General features: G+C 36.5%; 2 protein-coding genes across 2 annotated transcripts in view; one reads left to right on the forward strand and one right to left on the reverse strand.

Annotated features, from left to right (window-relative positions):
- LOC149084476 (astacin-like metalloprotease toxin 5) overlaps positions 1-14,774 on the forward strand; it is a 49,344-nt gene that overhangs the window by 14,898 nt on the left and 19,672 nt on the right. The window lies entirely within an intron of this gene.
- LOC149084477 (astacin-like metalloprotease toxin 5) lies at positions 293-12,412 on the reverse strand. Its single transcript, XM_089234889.1, has 6 exons — positions 12,265-12,412; positions 7,801-7,877; positions 7,586-7,661; positions 7,358-7,475; positions 3,763-3,944; positions 293-560 (listed from the first exon to the last, which is right to left on the reverse strand). The coding sequence occupies exons 1-6, from the start codon at positions 12,404-12,406 to the stop codon at positions 331-333; spliced, it is 825 nt and encodes a 274-aa protein (XP_089091015.1). The 5' UTR covers positions 12,407-12,412; the 3' UTR covers positions 293-330.

Raw genomic sequence — 14,774 nt, forward strand, 5'->3', positions numbered from 1 at the left:
TACAAGTATTCCTTCTGTAATTTTTGTAAATTTAAATGTGTATCTATGCAGTAATTCTGTATTTTTACGAATATAAACGCATCTCATATTGTCAAGACTCCATTCATATTCAAATAAAAAACCATTTCGGTTATGCTCATACTATACAATACATTTTAAACCGGATACCTTCCCTGCTACTCTGATACGGTCACCCCTGTTTTACAGACAATTTTTTTGTCACGCGAGTGTCCGCAAAAGAAAGGTTTTACTGTACTTGGATTATAATGCAATAAGTAAAAACATCCAAACGTAAATGGACATTTTTATTCCACAGACCCAACATTGTATTCAGTTTCTACATTGGTACAGCTGTTTGACTCGATAGATGTCGCTCTTGCTGAGTCCAGGTTTCTCGTGCGTATTGCGGATTGATTTCCCTGGTATCTTGGAAACCATCGTCTTCAAACCTGGACTCTTACTGAAGAAGTTGTCACCGTACAACATGATGGAATCGAAGTCGAACTTGTCGTACAATATGTTCTGATTAGGCTTGAGTTTCCTGAACGCATGTAAAGCAGCTGAAAGATAAAATTCATATTTATTTGTGTTCATATACAGTGTTTACGACTTTCCGTACTCTCTGAGTAGTTTTTTTTCGGAAAATAGAATTTCTGGAAATGTTTTAATAGTTTTTATTTATTCTGAAAATTCTTTCAATAATTCTGGAAACATTATAATTAGGGCTGGTCCGATTAATCGATTAATCGGGTCGGTTAATCGATAAATTTAGATAAGTTAATCGACTCGATCAATTCGATTGAAATTTTTCAAAAACCGATTAGATGTCCCAAAATCATGTTTTATGCAGAACATTTTGGATAAGTGACAATATTTAAAAATATTTGAATCAATATTTTGATAAAATTAGATTCAATGAAAACTGATGATTTGACTTTCAAAATGAGTTTGATGGAAGTGTAGGTGTCACTGTGAAATTTCTATACCGAAGGAGTTTTAAAAACTACCAAAATCTATTCTCTTCACTATGAACAGTGGTTTTTCGTATTCTTGTAAGCATCAGCTCATCTGCACACGAGTACTGTTGGAGAGGAGTTTGAAAACAAGCAACAGCATAATCGAAAGTAGTTCCGAAACCAGTGGATAGTAACCAAAAATAAACGATTTTTTTTTTTAAAAAAACGACAAGATTCAAGTAAAATAATTACAGGTTCGGGCAATTATGTTCAGCATATTAAGTTGCTTGAAGTGGGCAGCCTTGATTTTCAACCTATTCTTATATTTGTTTACATCTACCGAATAGGTGAGTGAAATGAATAAAATGTCTTTTCAATGCAATGCTATAAAAATGCAACTCCTCTTAAACACATTATATCAAGGATTAACATTCCAGCATATATCAAAAGTTATCTGACGGACAGATCTATCGTTGATGATAATGGGAAAATACATAACTACAATACTGGAGTGCCTGAGGGGTCGGTCCTAGGGCCGACATTATGGAATTTGGCTATCAACGAACTCTTAAAAATCAACCCGCAAAAATATGTCAACTTACAGGACTTTGACGAAAGACGTCACTCTCCCTTGTTAATAGGACAGATACGGAAACCTGGCTGAGTTCGGATATATCGATGTTTAAGAAAAGGAAAATTCATCTCGGCCCTGAACCCGAACCCCGGTCTCTCGTTTGAAATTTTCCTTTCCTGAAACATCAGCATCTTTTCACTCAGCCGGGTTTCCTTATCTGTCGTATTGTTACGATCTATAAATGATAGATGCCGCGATTTGTTCGATGGCTCTCAAAACTATCGAAATCTGTTGGCAAAGCAGATGATACCGGTTTAGCGCAAAGACGTGCGACTGGCGAACTGGCGGAGGTTTGACCGAGAACATTCCCGAGGGGTCCTTCCCCCCTCCAGACGGTGGCGCTACAAGCCTGGTACTATGAAATAGAAATTTGTGGAATATTCTTTTTCTCGAAGTTTTGACCAGCGCTATGAATAGTGAAGCGATCACAAGAGGAGAGACTGGATTAAAAGTCAGTTGTGATTGAACTTTGCGAGAAATTTGTTATCTCTCTGATTAAGTTGTAAATACGTGTATAAATGGCTGTTCTGTAAATAAATCTTTGTTTGTCCTTCGAACCGCTTCTTGTTATGCAATCTCGAAGTCTTGTGGACTGTTGTCCGGAACAGTATATATACAGGTGATTGTCGATGATATTTTGATAATGGTCTCTGCGGCAGTGCCCAAACACTTTACAAAAAAAAGACAAGTTATGAAAACTTAAGAATGGGCTGACATCTTTGGACTAAAATTCAACAAAGAAAAGTGCGTGTTATATCGATTTGTAAAGAAAACGGAAAAGAAAAAGGGAAAAAGAAAGAAAGTGTTTGGCGACTGTTGGCCACAGTCTCTGGTGAGCCACCGCCATACAAAAAAAAAAAAAAAATTAACAAAAGACATTGGTATAAAAGTGTTTTTTTTGTATTTGCCATGTACAGCCTGTGTATAACGATGCTGTCTATAACGATAACCCTGCTTATAACGATATATTCTTTGGTCCCGGCGTAATTCCTGTTCAATAGGAAATAGCGCAAATACTCAAACTATCTACAACGGTAACCTGTCTATAACAATATTTTTATTGTTCCCTACAAAAGTGGTTCTCAACCTTTGGAATCCCGCGGCCCGGTAAATCTCTTTTGCGTAAGTGAAAGGCACGATCATACACACAACCTAAGAGAAATTAATGGGAAAATGAAACTGCGAATCACACACACGGCCCGGTGTGACTAGTGTTAGGGCCCGGCGGTTGAGCAACACTGCCCTATCGTTATAGACAGGCTTTACTGTACATTCAAATATATAAGGGACCACAGGGTAAATCAATAGGAAAGAAATTAAATGCAAAAAAAAAAAAAAAATCCGACGATTCCCCCACTATTGGGTGTTTCCCATGTATCCCACCAACAGAATTATTTAAATTGTCATTTTTCATTGAGTTTGCAAGAACGTGCTTTGCTTGTGAAACTTTTTTACGAACCCTGTGATTCCGCACCAGTGGCCATGTTGGGAACAGTACGAGCTTACGTTTGTAAACCCTCTGGTCACCTCCAGATGGCGAAACTGATCCGTTACATGACTTGTAACGCTTGTGCGTCTTCTTTTCCCTTGTATGTACTGTATATGTTCATTCGACGCCTACGTGTACGGATATCTCGCTTGTATTACGTAAAATAAAATCGTTTCTTCTACGCATTTGCTCTCCCAATGAAAAACTATTTCGGCCCCGACAGGCTACGCCAGTGTTCGTTCTGCTTTTGATATTTTGCTTCCAAACATTTGTAGTAATTCTTCAAACTCTGTCGGAGTTAGTCCAATGACGTTTCGAAAACCTGAGACATCGTCTACTTTTAACCTTTCAAGAATTCGGTCCCAAATTTAAGACCCTCTGCTAATACATTCCGTTCCTCCCCCCCCCCCCCAACGTTTCATCCTCCTTTTATGTTGATTTTATGCTGATGCCATTATGCTAAAAATATTTACTGTGCACAAGCAGCGATGCCACAGGCAGCAACTTCACTGTTCATGACGTTCTGCAGACCGAATGTATGTGGAGATGTGACAAATTCAATAGACATTTTTCGAAAATTTTGCGCAACTTGTTTATCGACAAAATTATCGATTTGTTGCGGAAATTGTTGCTCAAAAAGTTTAGTGATTAGTTGCTCGAATTGTATACGAGTGTGGACGTACTTTTCTGTGGCATGACGTTGTCCCAGAGGATATTGATAGAATCATCTCTGTCGGATCTCGAATGCTCATGGTAGAATCCCACTGCGTGCAACAGTTCGTGCACCACGATCGAGTGCAGGTAACACCCTCTACCAAGTGAAAACGGTTGTGGTCTCAGGACCCGGCCGACGTAAGAGTAGCACCTGAGACAGAGAAAACATTCAAATCAACTTGTCAAGTCTGACACGATTTCTTAAATTTTACTGCAATATTTGTATGACAATATTGGATTAAAGTTTATTTTTGGACTGTTAAAACTGACATGTTAAACATGTTATATGCATAACATGAAGTCCAACTGCGATATGTAACATGGGTTCAAGAGTGTACGCTCTTGTTACCTTAATCACCAGCGTATAATTCGATTTAGTCCAAGGCGGCAAATGAAAAAAAAAAAATTACGGTGCTGTTTGGGGGCAAGCATCAATTTAGCGTCCCCAATTCTTAATTTCACAAGAAAACGGTAACCTTGGCGTGTTTTCTGGACCAGCACATGGAACAGTAGACCACTCTGCCCTATATGCGACACTAGTGTGGCGCATGATCTACAAATGCGAATTTCATTAATCAAAAATGAAATCGTAAGGAACGGAGATGTTGCTTGTCATATTTTAGTTGAAAAATTTCGAAATACCAATCCCATGAATAAATCTTTAAAGGATATTACAGTACTCTTTTGAAAAGTTAAAAATTTTGCAAAATTGATTCCCATTCTAACCTATTTGAAGGGGAAAAAACCACAGGTAAAAGACATAGTGGTTCATAATCCATACCGAAAAGTTGTTATTTTCTAACGTAGCTACAATCTGGATTATACGCAAAAAATACGGTGCAATGAACCTGCTGCGTCTTTGCTACTTCGTTGAAGGCGGCTGCACACGTAACTGCAAGCTTGACAGGTGAGCATGATTGGAATTTTTGCTCAAACCATACGCAACAATAGGTTTGTAGTTGGATTGAGCTCGACGAGAATGAGAGAGAGATGAGCTCACTGACCGCATTTGTGCTTGTGTACGAAAGAAAAACACCAATAAAAGATATAAATATCAAGCAGAGCTCACGGAACGATGGAAAACTTTTACAGGATAGGTGCGCACCTCCAGTTTCGCTTGCTCAGGCACGCCTTATGCCAGCATGCGTAATATAAAATCATTTAATCTTTAAACCACTTGTGCAATCGAAATGTGTTTGCGTAAAATTTTCTTACTGACACTAAATCCTGTTTGTACAAAAAGATTGCGGTTGCATGCACGTCAAGCTTGCAGTTACATGAATGAATGCCCTTGCACCAAAGTCTTGGGTGCAAAGGCTGTCACACACAGGCGCAACTACAAGCTTTAAAATCATTAACCAATCCTTTTGCACAAACATGGTTAAAATTCATTTTGCCACCAATCGGTGAAAATGCTTTGACAAGCAACTGAGCTGTCAAAGCTGTTTACTCTTTTTTTTTTTCCTCAAAGTATACATAATATAAATTCATTCAATTTTCGAACGTCTTGTATACTCAAAATGATTGCGCAAAATTCTCCTACAGACGTTCAAATATGCCATACTAAAAGATTGAATATGCATGCTTCTCAAGCTTGCAGCTACGTGTATTACCGCCTTCAGACAATAGCCAAGCATTTCAATGGCATATATCTGCCAGTATAAGGATTTGAAACTAAATTCCGTATTCCGCTGATTTTTGTATATCTTTATAGTGTAAAGATAACCCACAACTTTTATCCGAACGATGGCGATGTCTTGGATTCTATTTATTGTAAAAGAAAAAGAAAGGTACCATTCTTCTTCGTTTAAGATCTTCCATAAGTGTATTAAGTTCATTTTTTCTTAAGGGGACATCTAGATGTTGAAACTAGATCCAACTTTTGAAAGTTCAAAGGTAAACCCCATTTTTTTTCTTCCATATTTGGATTCGGTATCTCGAGAAATGCCGAAATACCACATTTCATCAATTTTGAACGAACGGTTAGTGAAATATAAATTATTGAAAAATGAGTGTCGTAATGTTGAACGGAAACATCTTGTTTTTGAGCATAACTGCTGAAATAATATTGGTATGGCATTAATTTTTATTTTACATGATAGATTCTAACGGGCCAAACATAATTTTGTCACTCATTTTGAATTTGGTTTTTTTTTTAAATATGAGTTATGAATTATTAAAACATATTTTAAAAATTTGTGAATGGAAGTATACATTAAGTTTTACTTCATTTGAATCGGCATAGTCGAAAACCCAACAGAATTAATTTTCATTCCAATCTGACATCTATTTCGCGAGATATGAGCGATTATATGAAAATGACCACTTTTAGGGACCATATACAAGATATAAATTTGAAACTCATTGAAAAATTTCTCATGACAAATTATGCGAAAATGTTTAAATATGAAGCTCATAACTTTACTGAAATGGGTAATGTTTTAAGTATACGGTGATACGATGAATAACTCATCCGTCCAGGTTTCCTTTTCTCAAACATTTTATTTTCTTTTTAAAAATTCGAGTAAACAAATAAACAACAAAATTTTGAAATTTCTCACTATTTCAGAAATTCCTTCATTCCTTAGACAACATTCATGAGCTGCAATGGTAAATATAATAACGTGCAAAGAATACACAAATTAATACCGTACAATTAGATTGATGTTAATATTTACGGAGATAATAATCAATAAAAAATGGTTCTCCCAATAGCGTAACTCATCTTAGTGTGCGCCAATTTTAGGGTAGTGGCTATTGGTGGAGTCGTCTCTGCTAAAACCCACGGCATTTCGTTTCATCCGTATTTTTTTAGCACTAAAAATTAAGGAATTGCAAAATGAAACAAAATTATAATATAAAATAGTGCAATGTTCAACGGAAAATTCGTATATATTTTTTCTGAATTGGTGAAATTGTCGTCACAAACAATTGCTTTGTGACACATCGTTTGAAATTATTATGGTATAAATATTCGTTCAATCTCGGATATAAAGTCACTAAAATGAAGAGTAATAAAATAAAAACTATTTATTTTTTAGCAGCACTAAATCCAAGCACTCGCGTAGCATATGCAGTGTTTATCGTTCGAAACTTGTTTGTTGTGTGCTTTTCCCCCCTGCAATCAACCTTGAGAAATTCAGTTTCTCAACGTTGCGAGCGTCCCCAAACACATTTTCACTCATATCTCTCTCATTTTTATACTTACGGCGATGAAATTTAATTTTTACGGTAAATGCAATGCGATAAATCAGATAAGATGGAAAAAATTAAGGGTTTACATTGAAGATTTCGAAGTTTGAACAATAATAAATATGTTGATGACCCCTCATCGAGACAAATTGCACATATTCGGGTAGAAAATCACAAACCATAATTTTTGGTGAAAACTGCTTCATTCTACAACTTTTAGAACCCAAGATGACCTCTTCGTTCGGTTAAAAGTTGTAGGTACTGTACCTCTAAAGATTTCAATTACGACGAATGATTTCACCTCAGAACTTCAAAGTTGATTTCAAATAATGATAAAAACAAAATTTTCATTGTATAATCTTGAAAAATTACCCTTGTCCTTCGAAAATTCGCAGGTAGTAAACATCGTCTGGAGTCGCTGGTCTGAAACGGATACACGTCCTGTCTGAGATGTGTTTCATTGCACCTTCGATCAGTGATGTCCTACTGGCTGGTAACCAAAAGTATAAAAAAAATATTAATCATCAACTTGACGAACACACATTGGGACATGTAATAAAACTTCAGATATTACATAACTGATTGGATTTTCATTTTTACCTAATTCCGGCATGATTTTGTAAGGAAGAGTATTGTTTGGCCATCTGTTCGCCAACGTCGTCATTGCATTTCGGTCCTAATAAATGAGACATCATTTGAGTACCTCATCAAAAGCACAGTCAATGATGATTACAGGTCATTTTGAGTGACCATTTATTTTTCAATATTTTCACCTATTCGAAATTATGAATATTAATTCAGGCATAAAAACTCACGTCTTCTGGATCGATTCCCAAAATGTCACCTTCAAACAGATCGGGATTCATCATGGCCGATTCATCGAAATCATCCTCTGGAAGAGAAGAAATATACGCAATCAAATTCGGTTATAAAGACACACCATAATGTCAGTAATTGATGAACCTCGCTTCCAATGTGGATGAAAGCCCATTTACCACCCATATAACGGACCAGTTTTCGTCACAATTGCTTCTGTTACGATATTTCCCCCCAAAAATTCCTAAAATTAGAGTTTTTCATATTGAGTCTGCTGCCAAAACAAAATTTTGGAAACAAATTCAGTCATCTGCATAAAAAGCAAAATTCTGACCCACATGATTTTATGCAGTTGAATATCAAAAGTCAATACGGAGGCATTAATTTTCATGCTTGAGAAGATATAAATAAAAAGTTGAAATCAATGTTATTTCCAACTCAAAAGTAGGTCCGGCGAATTACTTCATATTCAATCTCGTGGGCTTCGTGTATCTCTAAGCGAACTCAATATTTCAAAAATCTAGAATTCTATACAATTTTTAAAATTATTCATGTGACAGAAAATCCCACCAAATTTCCACATTTTTACGGTAAAATCGGCAATTTTAACACTGATTTCTATGGGGATCACTTTTTTCCTGACCCTCAAAGCGATGCTGACGATTATTATGACGTCTATTCAAAAAGCTTCATTACTGAGAGTATTGAAAATGTGGCAAACCATTATAAAGGCACATACACATATAAACTATTATACAAGTACATATACTAACAGTATTAGAGAAGTGACAAACTATCGTGTAAAGGCATATACAGTGAAACGCATTGCTAGGGAACCACGGTAACCAAAGCAAACGTTCGGAAAGTGATTGTTGAGGCTCAAAAACCATTGTTGCCCGACAGTTTTTTGGCATATTTTGGGCATTTCCCCCTGCTCTGACGAAATTTTAAAGTAGCCTATCGTTCAAGTCGGGTCCCATTTGGTATATATGCAAAATTTGGCGACGATTGATCTAAAATTGTAGATTTGTATAGAGAACATACACACACACAGGCACACAGACAGACAGAAAATCAATTTTATATATATATAGATAGCTATAATACCCGGCGCTGCCCGGGTTTTCTTCAATGAAGCTTTTTTGGATCACGTGATATCTCCCTCTCTTTTTCTTGAGGGACATACAAACCGTATCCAAGTAAACCAATATGGCGACCTGCGCGATTCATGAAATAAACAAATCTAGATTTACACAGAAACGTAGAAATGAATGTATATTTTTCTTTTTTTAAGGGGCCGCTAGGTATTTCCATTCCCCCCCCCCTAAACTTAAGTTATCCATCTGTCTGTTCCAGCTTCCAAAAATCCTTAGTTAAAGCTGTGGAATTTTTTCGATGCACTTTTCACGGGCTCATAACTAATTTTAAAATATCCTAACCCACATGAATTTATGCAAATAAATATCAAAAGAGACAATATGGAGACATTCATTTTCATACTTGAGAAGATATAAATGAAATCAATGATATTGCTCGAATATCCAACTCAAAAGTATAGTTTGGCTAATTACTTCATATTTAATCTCCTGGGCTTCGTATATCTCTAAGCGAACTGAATATTTCAAAAATCGATAATTCAATACAATTTTTAAAATTATTGATGGGGCGGAAAATCCCACTAATTTCCGCATTTCTACAGTAAAATCGACAATTTTAGCACTGATTTCTATGAGGATCACCCTTTTCCTGACTTTCAAAGCGATGCTGATGATGATTATGACGTCTATTCAAAAAGCCTCATTACTGAGAGTATTGAAAATGTGGCAAACCATTATAAAGGCATAAACTATTATACATAACTGGCAGCATTAAAGAAGTGACAAACCATTGTAAAGACATAAACACGTCTGAAACTCATCGCTAGGGAACCACGGTAACCAAAGTAAACGTTCAGAAAGTGATTGTTGAGGCCCAAAAACCATTGTTGCCGGACAGTTTTTTGCCCATTTGGGGCATTTGCCCTGGGCTGACGAAATTTTAAAGTAGCCTATCGTTCAAGTCGGGTCCCATTTGGTATATATGCAAAATTTGGCGACGATTGATCTAAAATTGTAGATTTGTATAGAGAACATACACACACACAGACACACAGACAGACAGAAAATCAATTTTATATATATAGAAGATAGATAGATATATATAGATTGACTAAATTTCATATTTATGACTTCAGTGATTTCGGCTCAGTGATGATTGCTCCATATAACCTTTGAACCCCCACTTCTCTTAGGGGTTGAATTTTGGTTTTAACGGTTTCGGCTCGGCTGATTTCTCCAACGACGGATTTATCCCTTAGCGGTTCAATTTCGAAAAAACTCCCCATAGTTACGTCATGAAACGAAACTTCTGACCAAATTCCATGAATATAGCTTCAGTATTTTTGGTTTAGTGTGGCTTTTCTATGAAATCACCTTTTTGACTCCATTAGGGGTCGAATTTAAAAAAAAAAAACCCTTCTTCATCGACTAGCAAAGAGGATAAAGATCGATATATGATATAGTGGTAGTGCATTCTCTCAACTATGGTTCGTAAGTAATTCATAACACAAAATATTGTGTTGGGACTTAGTGATACAACTATGATCCAAAATTTAATTGCTCAAAAGAATCCATATTTGAGATACATAAGGAATAAAAAAAGTGTTTAACATTAATGCTTGATCTTTCTACAGGCACAATATCAGCAAAAGAAAAAAAAATTGAATAGCTTGAATACAGAAGTTGTGATAATTAATGTAGAAATTAGTGTTATTTTGGACCATAGTTGTGTGAAATTACGGTACTTCTTTTTAACCACTTTATGATCAAAGGACGTAATTTTGCGTCCAAGCGTCAGGGGATTGAAATCAAATATGTCCTTCCTCTTTTTTGTTGCTCCTCTCTCCTCATGAAGACTTGTTTTAACTCTCCCGAAACAAAGCTGCACTTTCACCTCCGTTTGTTTCTATACTCCTATTGGTAATTGTTTCCCCACGTGTGATGTACTATGTGCATATTGAGAGCGAAAGGAAACAGGTAAGCTCAGGGTTAAAAGAGAAATCCGCTTCGTATATACTCTGTCATCAACTTATCTGTTATACCGTTTTCCTTTCATTTGTAGTTTTTTCCCCTTCCTCTTGTTCTACGTTTTTTTTCCCTCCTCCATCTTTTAATTTTTCTAACGTGCGATTAGGTTAGGACAAGGTTACCATATTTATCGCCGATTCATATAGATTATCCTAATTTCTTGCCAATAGCTTGTAAGCGAAGGAGTTAAATGGAAATTTCGAAAAAAATACGAAAATTCAAAACGAATATGTCCATCGATTGAAAATCTTAAATTTGTCAAACCGCTTGTTGCTCCCAAGTTGTTGGTGTCGGAAAAGAAGCTACCATGATACAATTTACATCAGTTATAGAATCATAGCCAATTTACAGAATGGGGCCGGACTTGGTGACCAGATCATGTGACCGAGAAACTGGGCCAAATACTAACAAATACCGAGACATAACGCGAATTCACTGATAACAACCGGGACATCTTTAGAAAAAAAAATCCGCAAGACAATGTCTAAAATTACCTGTTGGCTATATAAAGCCCGGGCCTCGTATGATTTAATTCAGCGTTTTTCATCCTCATCGCAGACAACTCAAATTAAGTGAAAATTTTCGCCAACCGGCATAAATGGCAAAAAATGATTTGCGAATTGGTGAAAAATAATATTTGGAAAAAATTGCATATATATAAAGGGTGGTTATAAATAACCTGACTACTCAGATGTACGTAACTTCCATTCTGATGGAGGTATTTTGATGAAACTTGGTACAGTCGAATCCCTTCATAACGAACTCTAAGAGATTGGAGAAATTACTTCGTTATAACGGTATTTTGTTGTAAAGTAATTGCAGGCTTTAGCATTGTTCCTACGTAAACGTATCTGAGAGATTAGAAAAGTGTTCGCTATAGCGATATTTTGACTATAACAGTATTCGTTAAAACGGGAGTCGACTGTATATAGGATATATGGACCGTGGGGAAAATAAAGATTCAATACAAAAAAACATAGTTCAATTTTTCACCACTGTTTTGATTTTTCAGCGATATCTAAATTAACGTTATCCCGTACGTTCCCGCATTTAGTGACTAGACGTGAAATATTTTTCTTGATGTAAATAAAATCAGCGTATAAATAGAAGATTCCGATCATTCCATTATTTTCAGTTTTGTTCAAATATGGATTTTTTTCCAACAAATTTAGAAATCATTTTACTTTTAAAATTTCTACGAGTGATCAGAGTTATTTTTCACCCCACGGTTTAGTTTGTTTCCCCAAGTTTGATTACAATTAGTTTGATCTCGACTTTTGTGGAAGTAATTAAAATTTAATTAAAAAATTTATAATGAATGTTATGTCACGGACTCACCGTCCACTAGAGGGACACACGTCGCACATCCGAACAAAAGCAGCACGAACACCAGAGAAAGCATGGTACTTGATGCAGTGGGAACACTATGACATCCGAGAATGGCGTTTCCCATTGATATCTGTGGCCGAGGGAATAACATAAATCATGTTAACGCCCTGGATTTTGTCGTTATCTTTTCCCACCTGTCTCAAACCCATCTCATAATCTCACCAGCCATTTCTAGAATGAAATTAATCATATGTATTCCCGATAAAATGCATTTATTACGAGATAGTATACACTTTTCCCACCCGTGTATGGTGTGTGTGTGAGAATAAAATCGTGGCATCCTAACAACTTGTTTCTATTTTGATGATATATGTGATAGAAAAATTCGTCACAAATGCTACATATGGCAACTACTAACAACGATGACGTGGTAAATCCGGTGTTTGTATATAGAAGTGGATTTCATTTCAAATAATTATTCATTAGATATGTCTGAAACCATCGTAGATCTGTGTAATGGTTGGAATCATCAATGTGTTTTATATTTAATAAATAAAATTATTGGAGGTTCGTGTTGTATTCTATCTTATTGGCGCAATATACTGCGCGTGAACCCGATTGAGAATAAATGAAGCTTCCAATAACATATACTGTTTCAAATGTTGTCGGAGTTTATTCCTAATAACCATTTGTGAGCTGAACTAATTCATTATTTCTAAATGAATTTAAAAAACTCAAATTCTTTTCTTATACCGATTCGCGGAGCATTTCAACCAATTCTCGTAGCCATAACTTTAGATTTGATGATTTTTATAATTTTGGATTTGATGTTTAATGATGATTTTTATAATTTTGGATTTGATGTTTAATGATGATTTGATGTTTAATGATGATTTGATGTTTAATTATGATTTGATGTTTAATGATGTGTAATGATGATGTTTAATGATGTGTAATGATGATGTTTAAGTGATGACGTTTAATGATGTGTAATGATGATGTTTAAGTGATGATGTTTAATTGACGATTTGATTATATTAATTTAGATGTAATGAATATCATACACTTTCTATATTGGTTTCCTTTTTTCTTAGCCATTAGCAGGTTTCCAAAATTATTTATATCTTCCCATAGACAAAGACTAAATTCTACATGTCTCTATGGTTTCTTCCTTTAAGTATTTATTTTTTGGAAAACCCGCAAATCATTTTTCAACCCCGTACAATACAGTTGGCCTCCCGTATTCGCGGGGGTTCGGTTATTCGCGGATTTCCGAATAACCGAAACCATGGGGTCATTTTTTTTCATTTCTCGTTTATTGAATATCATGAAAAGAGCAGGGTGACACAGGGGCTGTAAAACAAACCCTAGTCATTGGATTCAGCTATTCATTCTAGTCAAATGCCTGTAAATTACATCGAGTTGATAGCTGTCTGCATGGGGAGAACGACGCGAGTGATTCGATACTTGCAAGCACGGAAATTTGGGGGGGGGGGCATTGCTACAAATCTTAGCTAAGTTTTTCCCGACACAGCCCTGCCTCTTTTGTGGTAACGGAATTAGGTTGCTTTGCATCAGTCCGGGTTGTGGGCGGTTCTATCTATGAAACCAAACTTCACTTGCATAAAATTCTGATGAGAAATAGACGTTTCACCAGTCCTTTCCCTTATAGAGCATAAACTTTTTCACCTTTTCCATTATAATATCAAAATCAATTCGAATACCTTTCTTGCAGGAGTCTTGTACCAGCACTTCCTAGAGATAGAAGCCCTCCGCACGGGTTGCCAAGTTCACCTGTAACGTCATTAAGTGTACCTAGCGAGTTTGCCACATTTTGAACCACAACATCCTATTTCGTTTCTTCTTATTTTGGTGTAGAATCTACCTGATTGGCTCACAAATACCGCATAGTGATTGGATGTGGGGGGGGGGGGAATAGAAATCACCAATTCTGATCATTTCTTTTCCGCCCAACGATTATACTAATTCAACAACTATACCACTATATTGCAATTTACTGCCATTAATGAGATGGGTTGGAAATGAAGGCGCTGTCTATCGGTGGTCGCCTCAAGCTTGTTAGGTAAAAATGTCTTATTTACGTCCTCCCTCGGGGCCGCTGTGGTGGTCGAGTGGTCATAGTGACGGACTCGCATCGCGAGGATCAGGGTTCGAACCCCACCGGCACCCCAGTGGTGGTCAGCTGAAGTTAGTTTTCTGTGGTTTCCAACTTCAAGGCGCGAATGCGAGCCGATCTCCCCGTTAAAAAGTCTAGCCACAGAGAGCAACAGGCCTACAACGTAAGAAATATTCAACCTTACACTTCACTCACAATTTGAAGTATAGATGGCAGCACTGAAATAACAAGCACAACACTAGCTACACACTCAGACTGTTAGGTGCACTCACTTTGTTCCAGACTCCGCCACGAAGCTGGGCTGGAAGAGATCTCGGCAACGGGATAAGTCCAGTGGCAGAGCCCCTGGCGTTCATTCATTCGTCTTTCCACCACGCCAATC

This window comes from Pholcus phalangioides, unplaced genomic scaffold, assembly GCF_987345545.1.
Source record: "Pholcus phalangioides strain wild (caught in Gottingen) unplaced genomic scaffold, Ppha-v1.0 ptg000008l_1, whole genome shotgun sequence".
NCBI classification, from domain to species: Eukaryota; Metazoa; Arthropoda; class Arachnida; order Araneae; family Pholcidae; genus Pholcus; species Pholcus phalangioides.

Bases quoted from the DNA above. Each gene is read 5' to 3' on its own strand.
- LOC149084477 (XM_089234889.1), bottom strand. From the start codon at position 12,406: ATGTTATTCCCTCGGCCACAGATATCAATGGGAAACGCCATTCTCGGA. The intron at 3,945-7,357 runs GTAATTTTTCAA...TCTCTGTCTCAG, and splicing joins CGAATTTTCGAAGGACAAGG to GTGCTACTCTTACGTCGGCC. The intron at 561-3,762 runs GTACGTCCACAC...TTTATCTTTCAG, and splicing joins CAACGTCATGCCACAGAAAA to CTGCTTTACATGCGTTCAGG.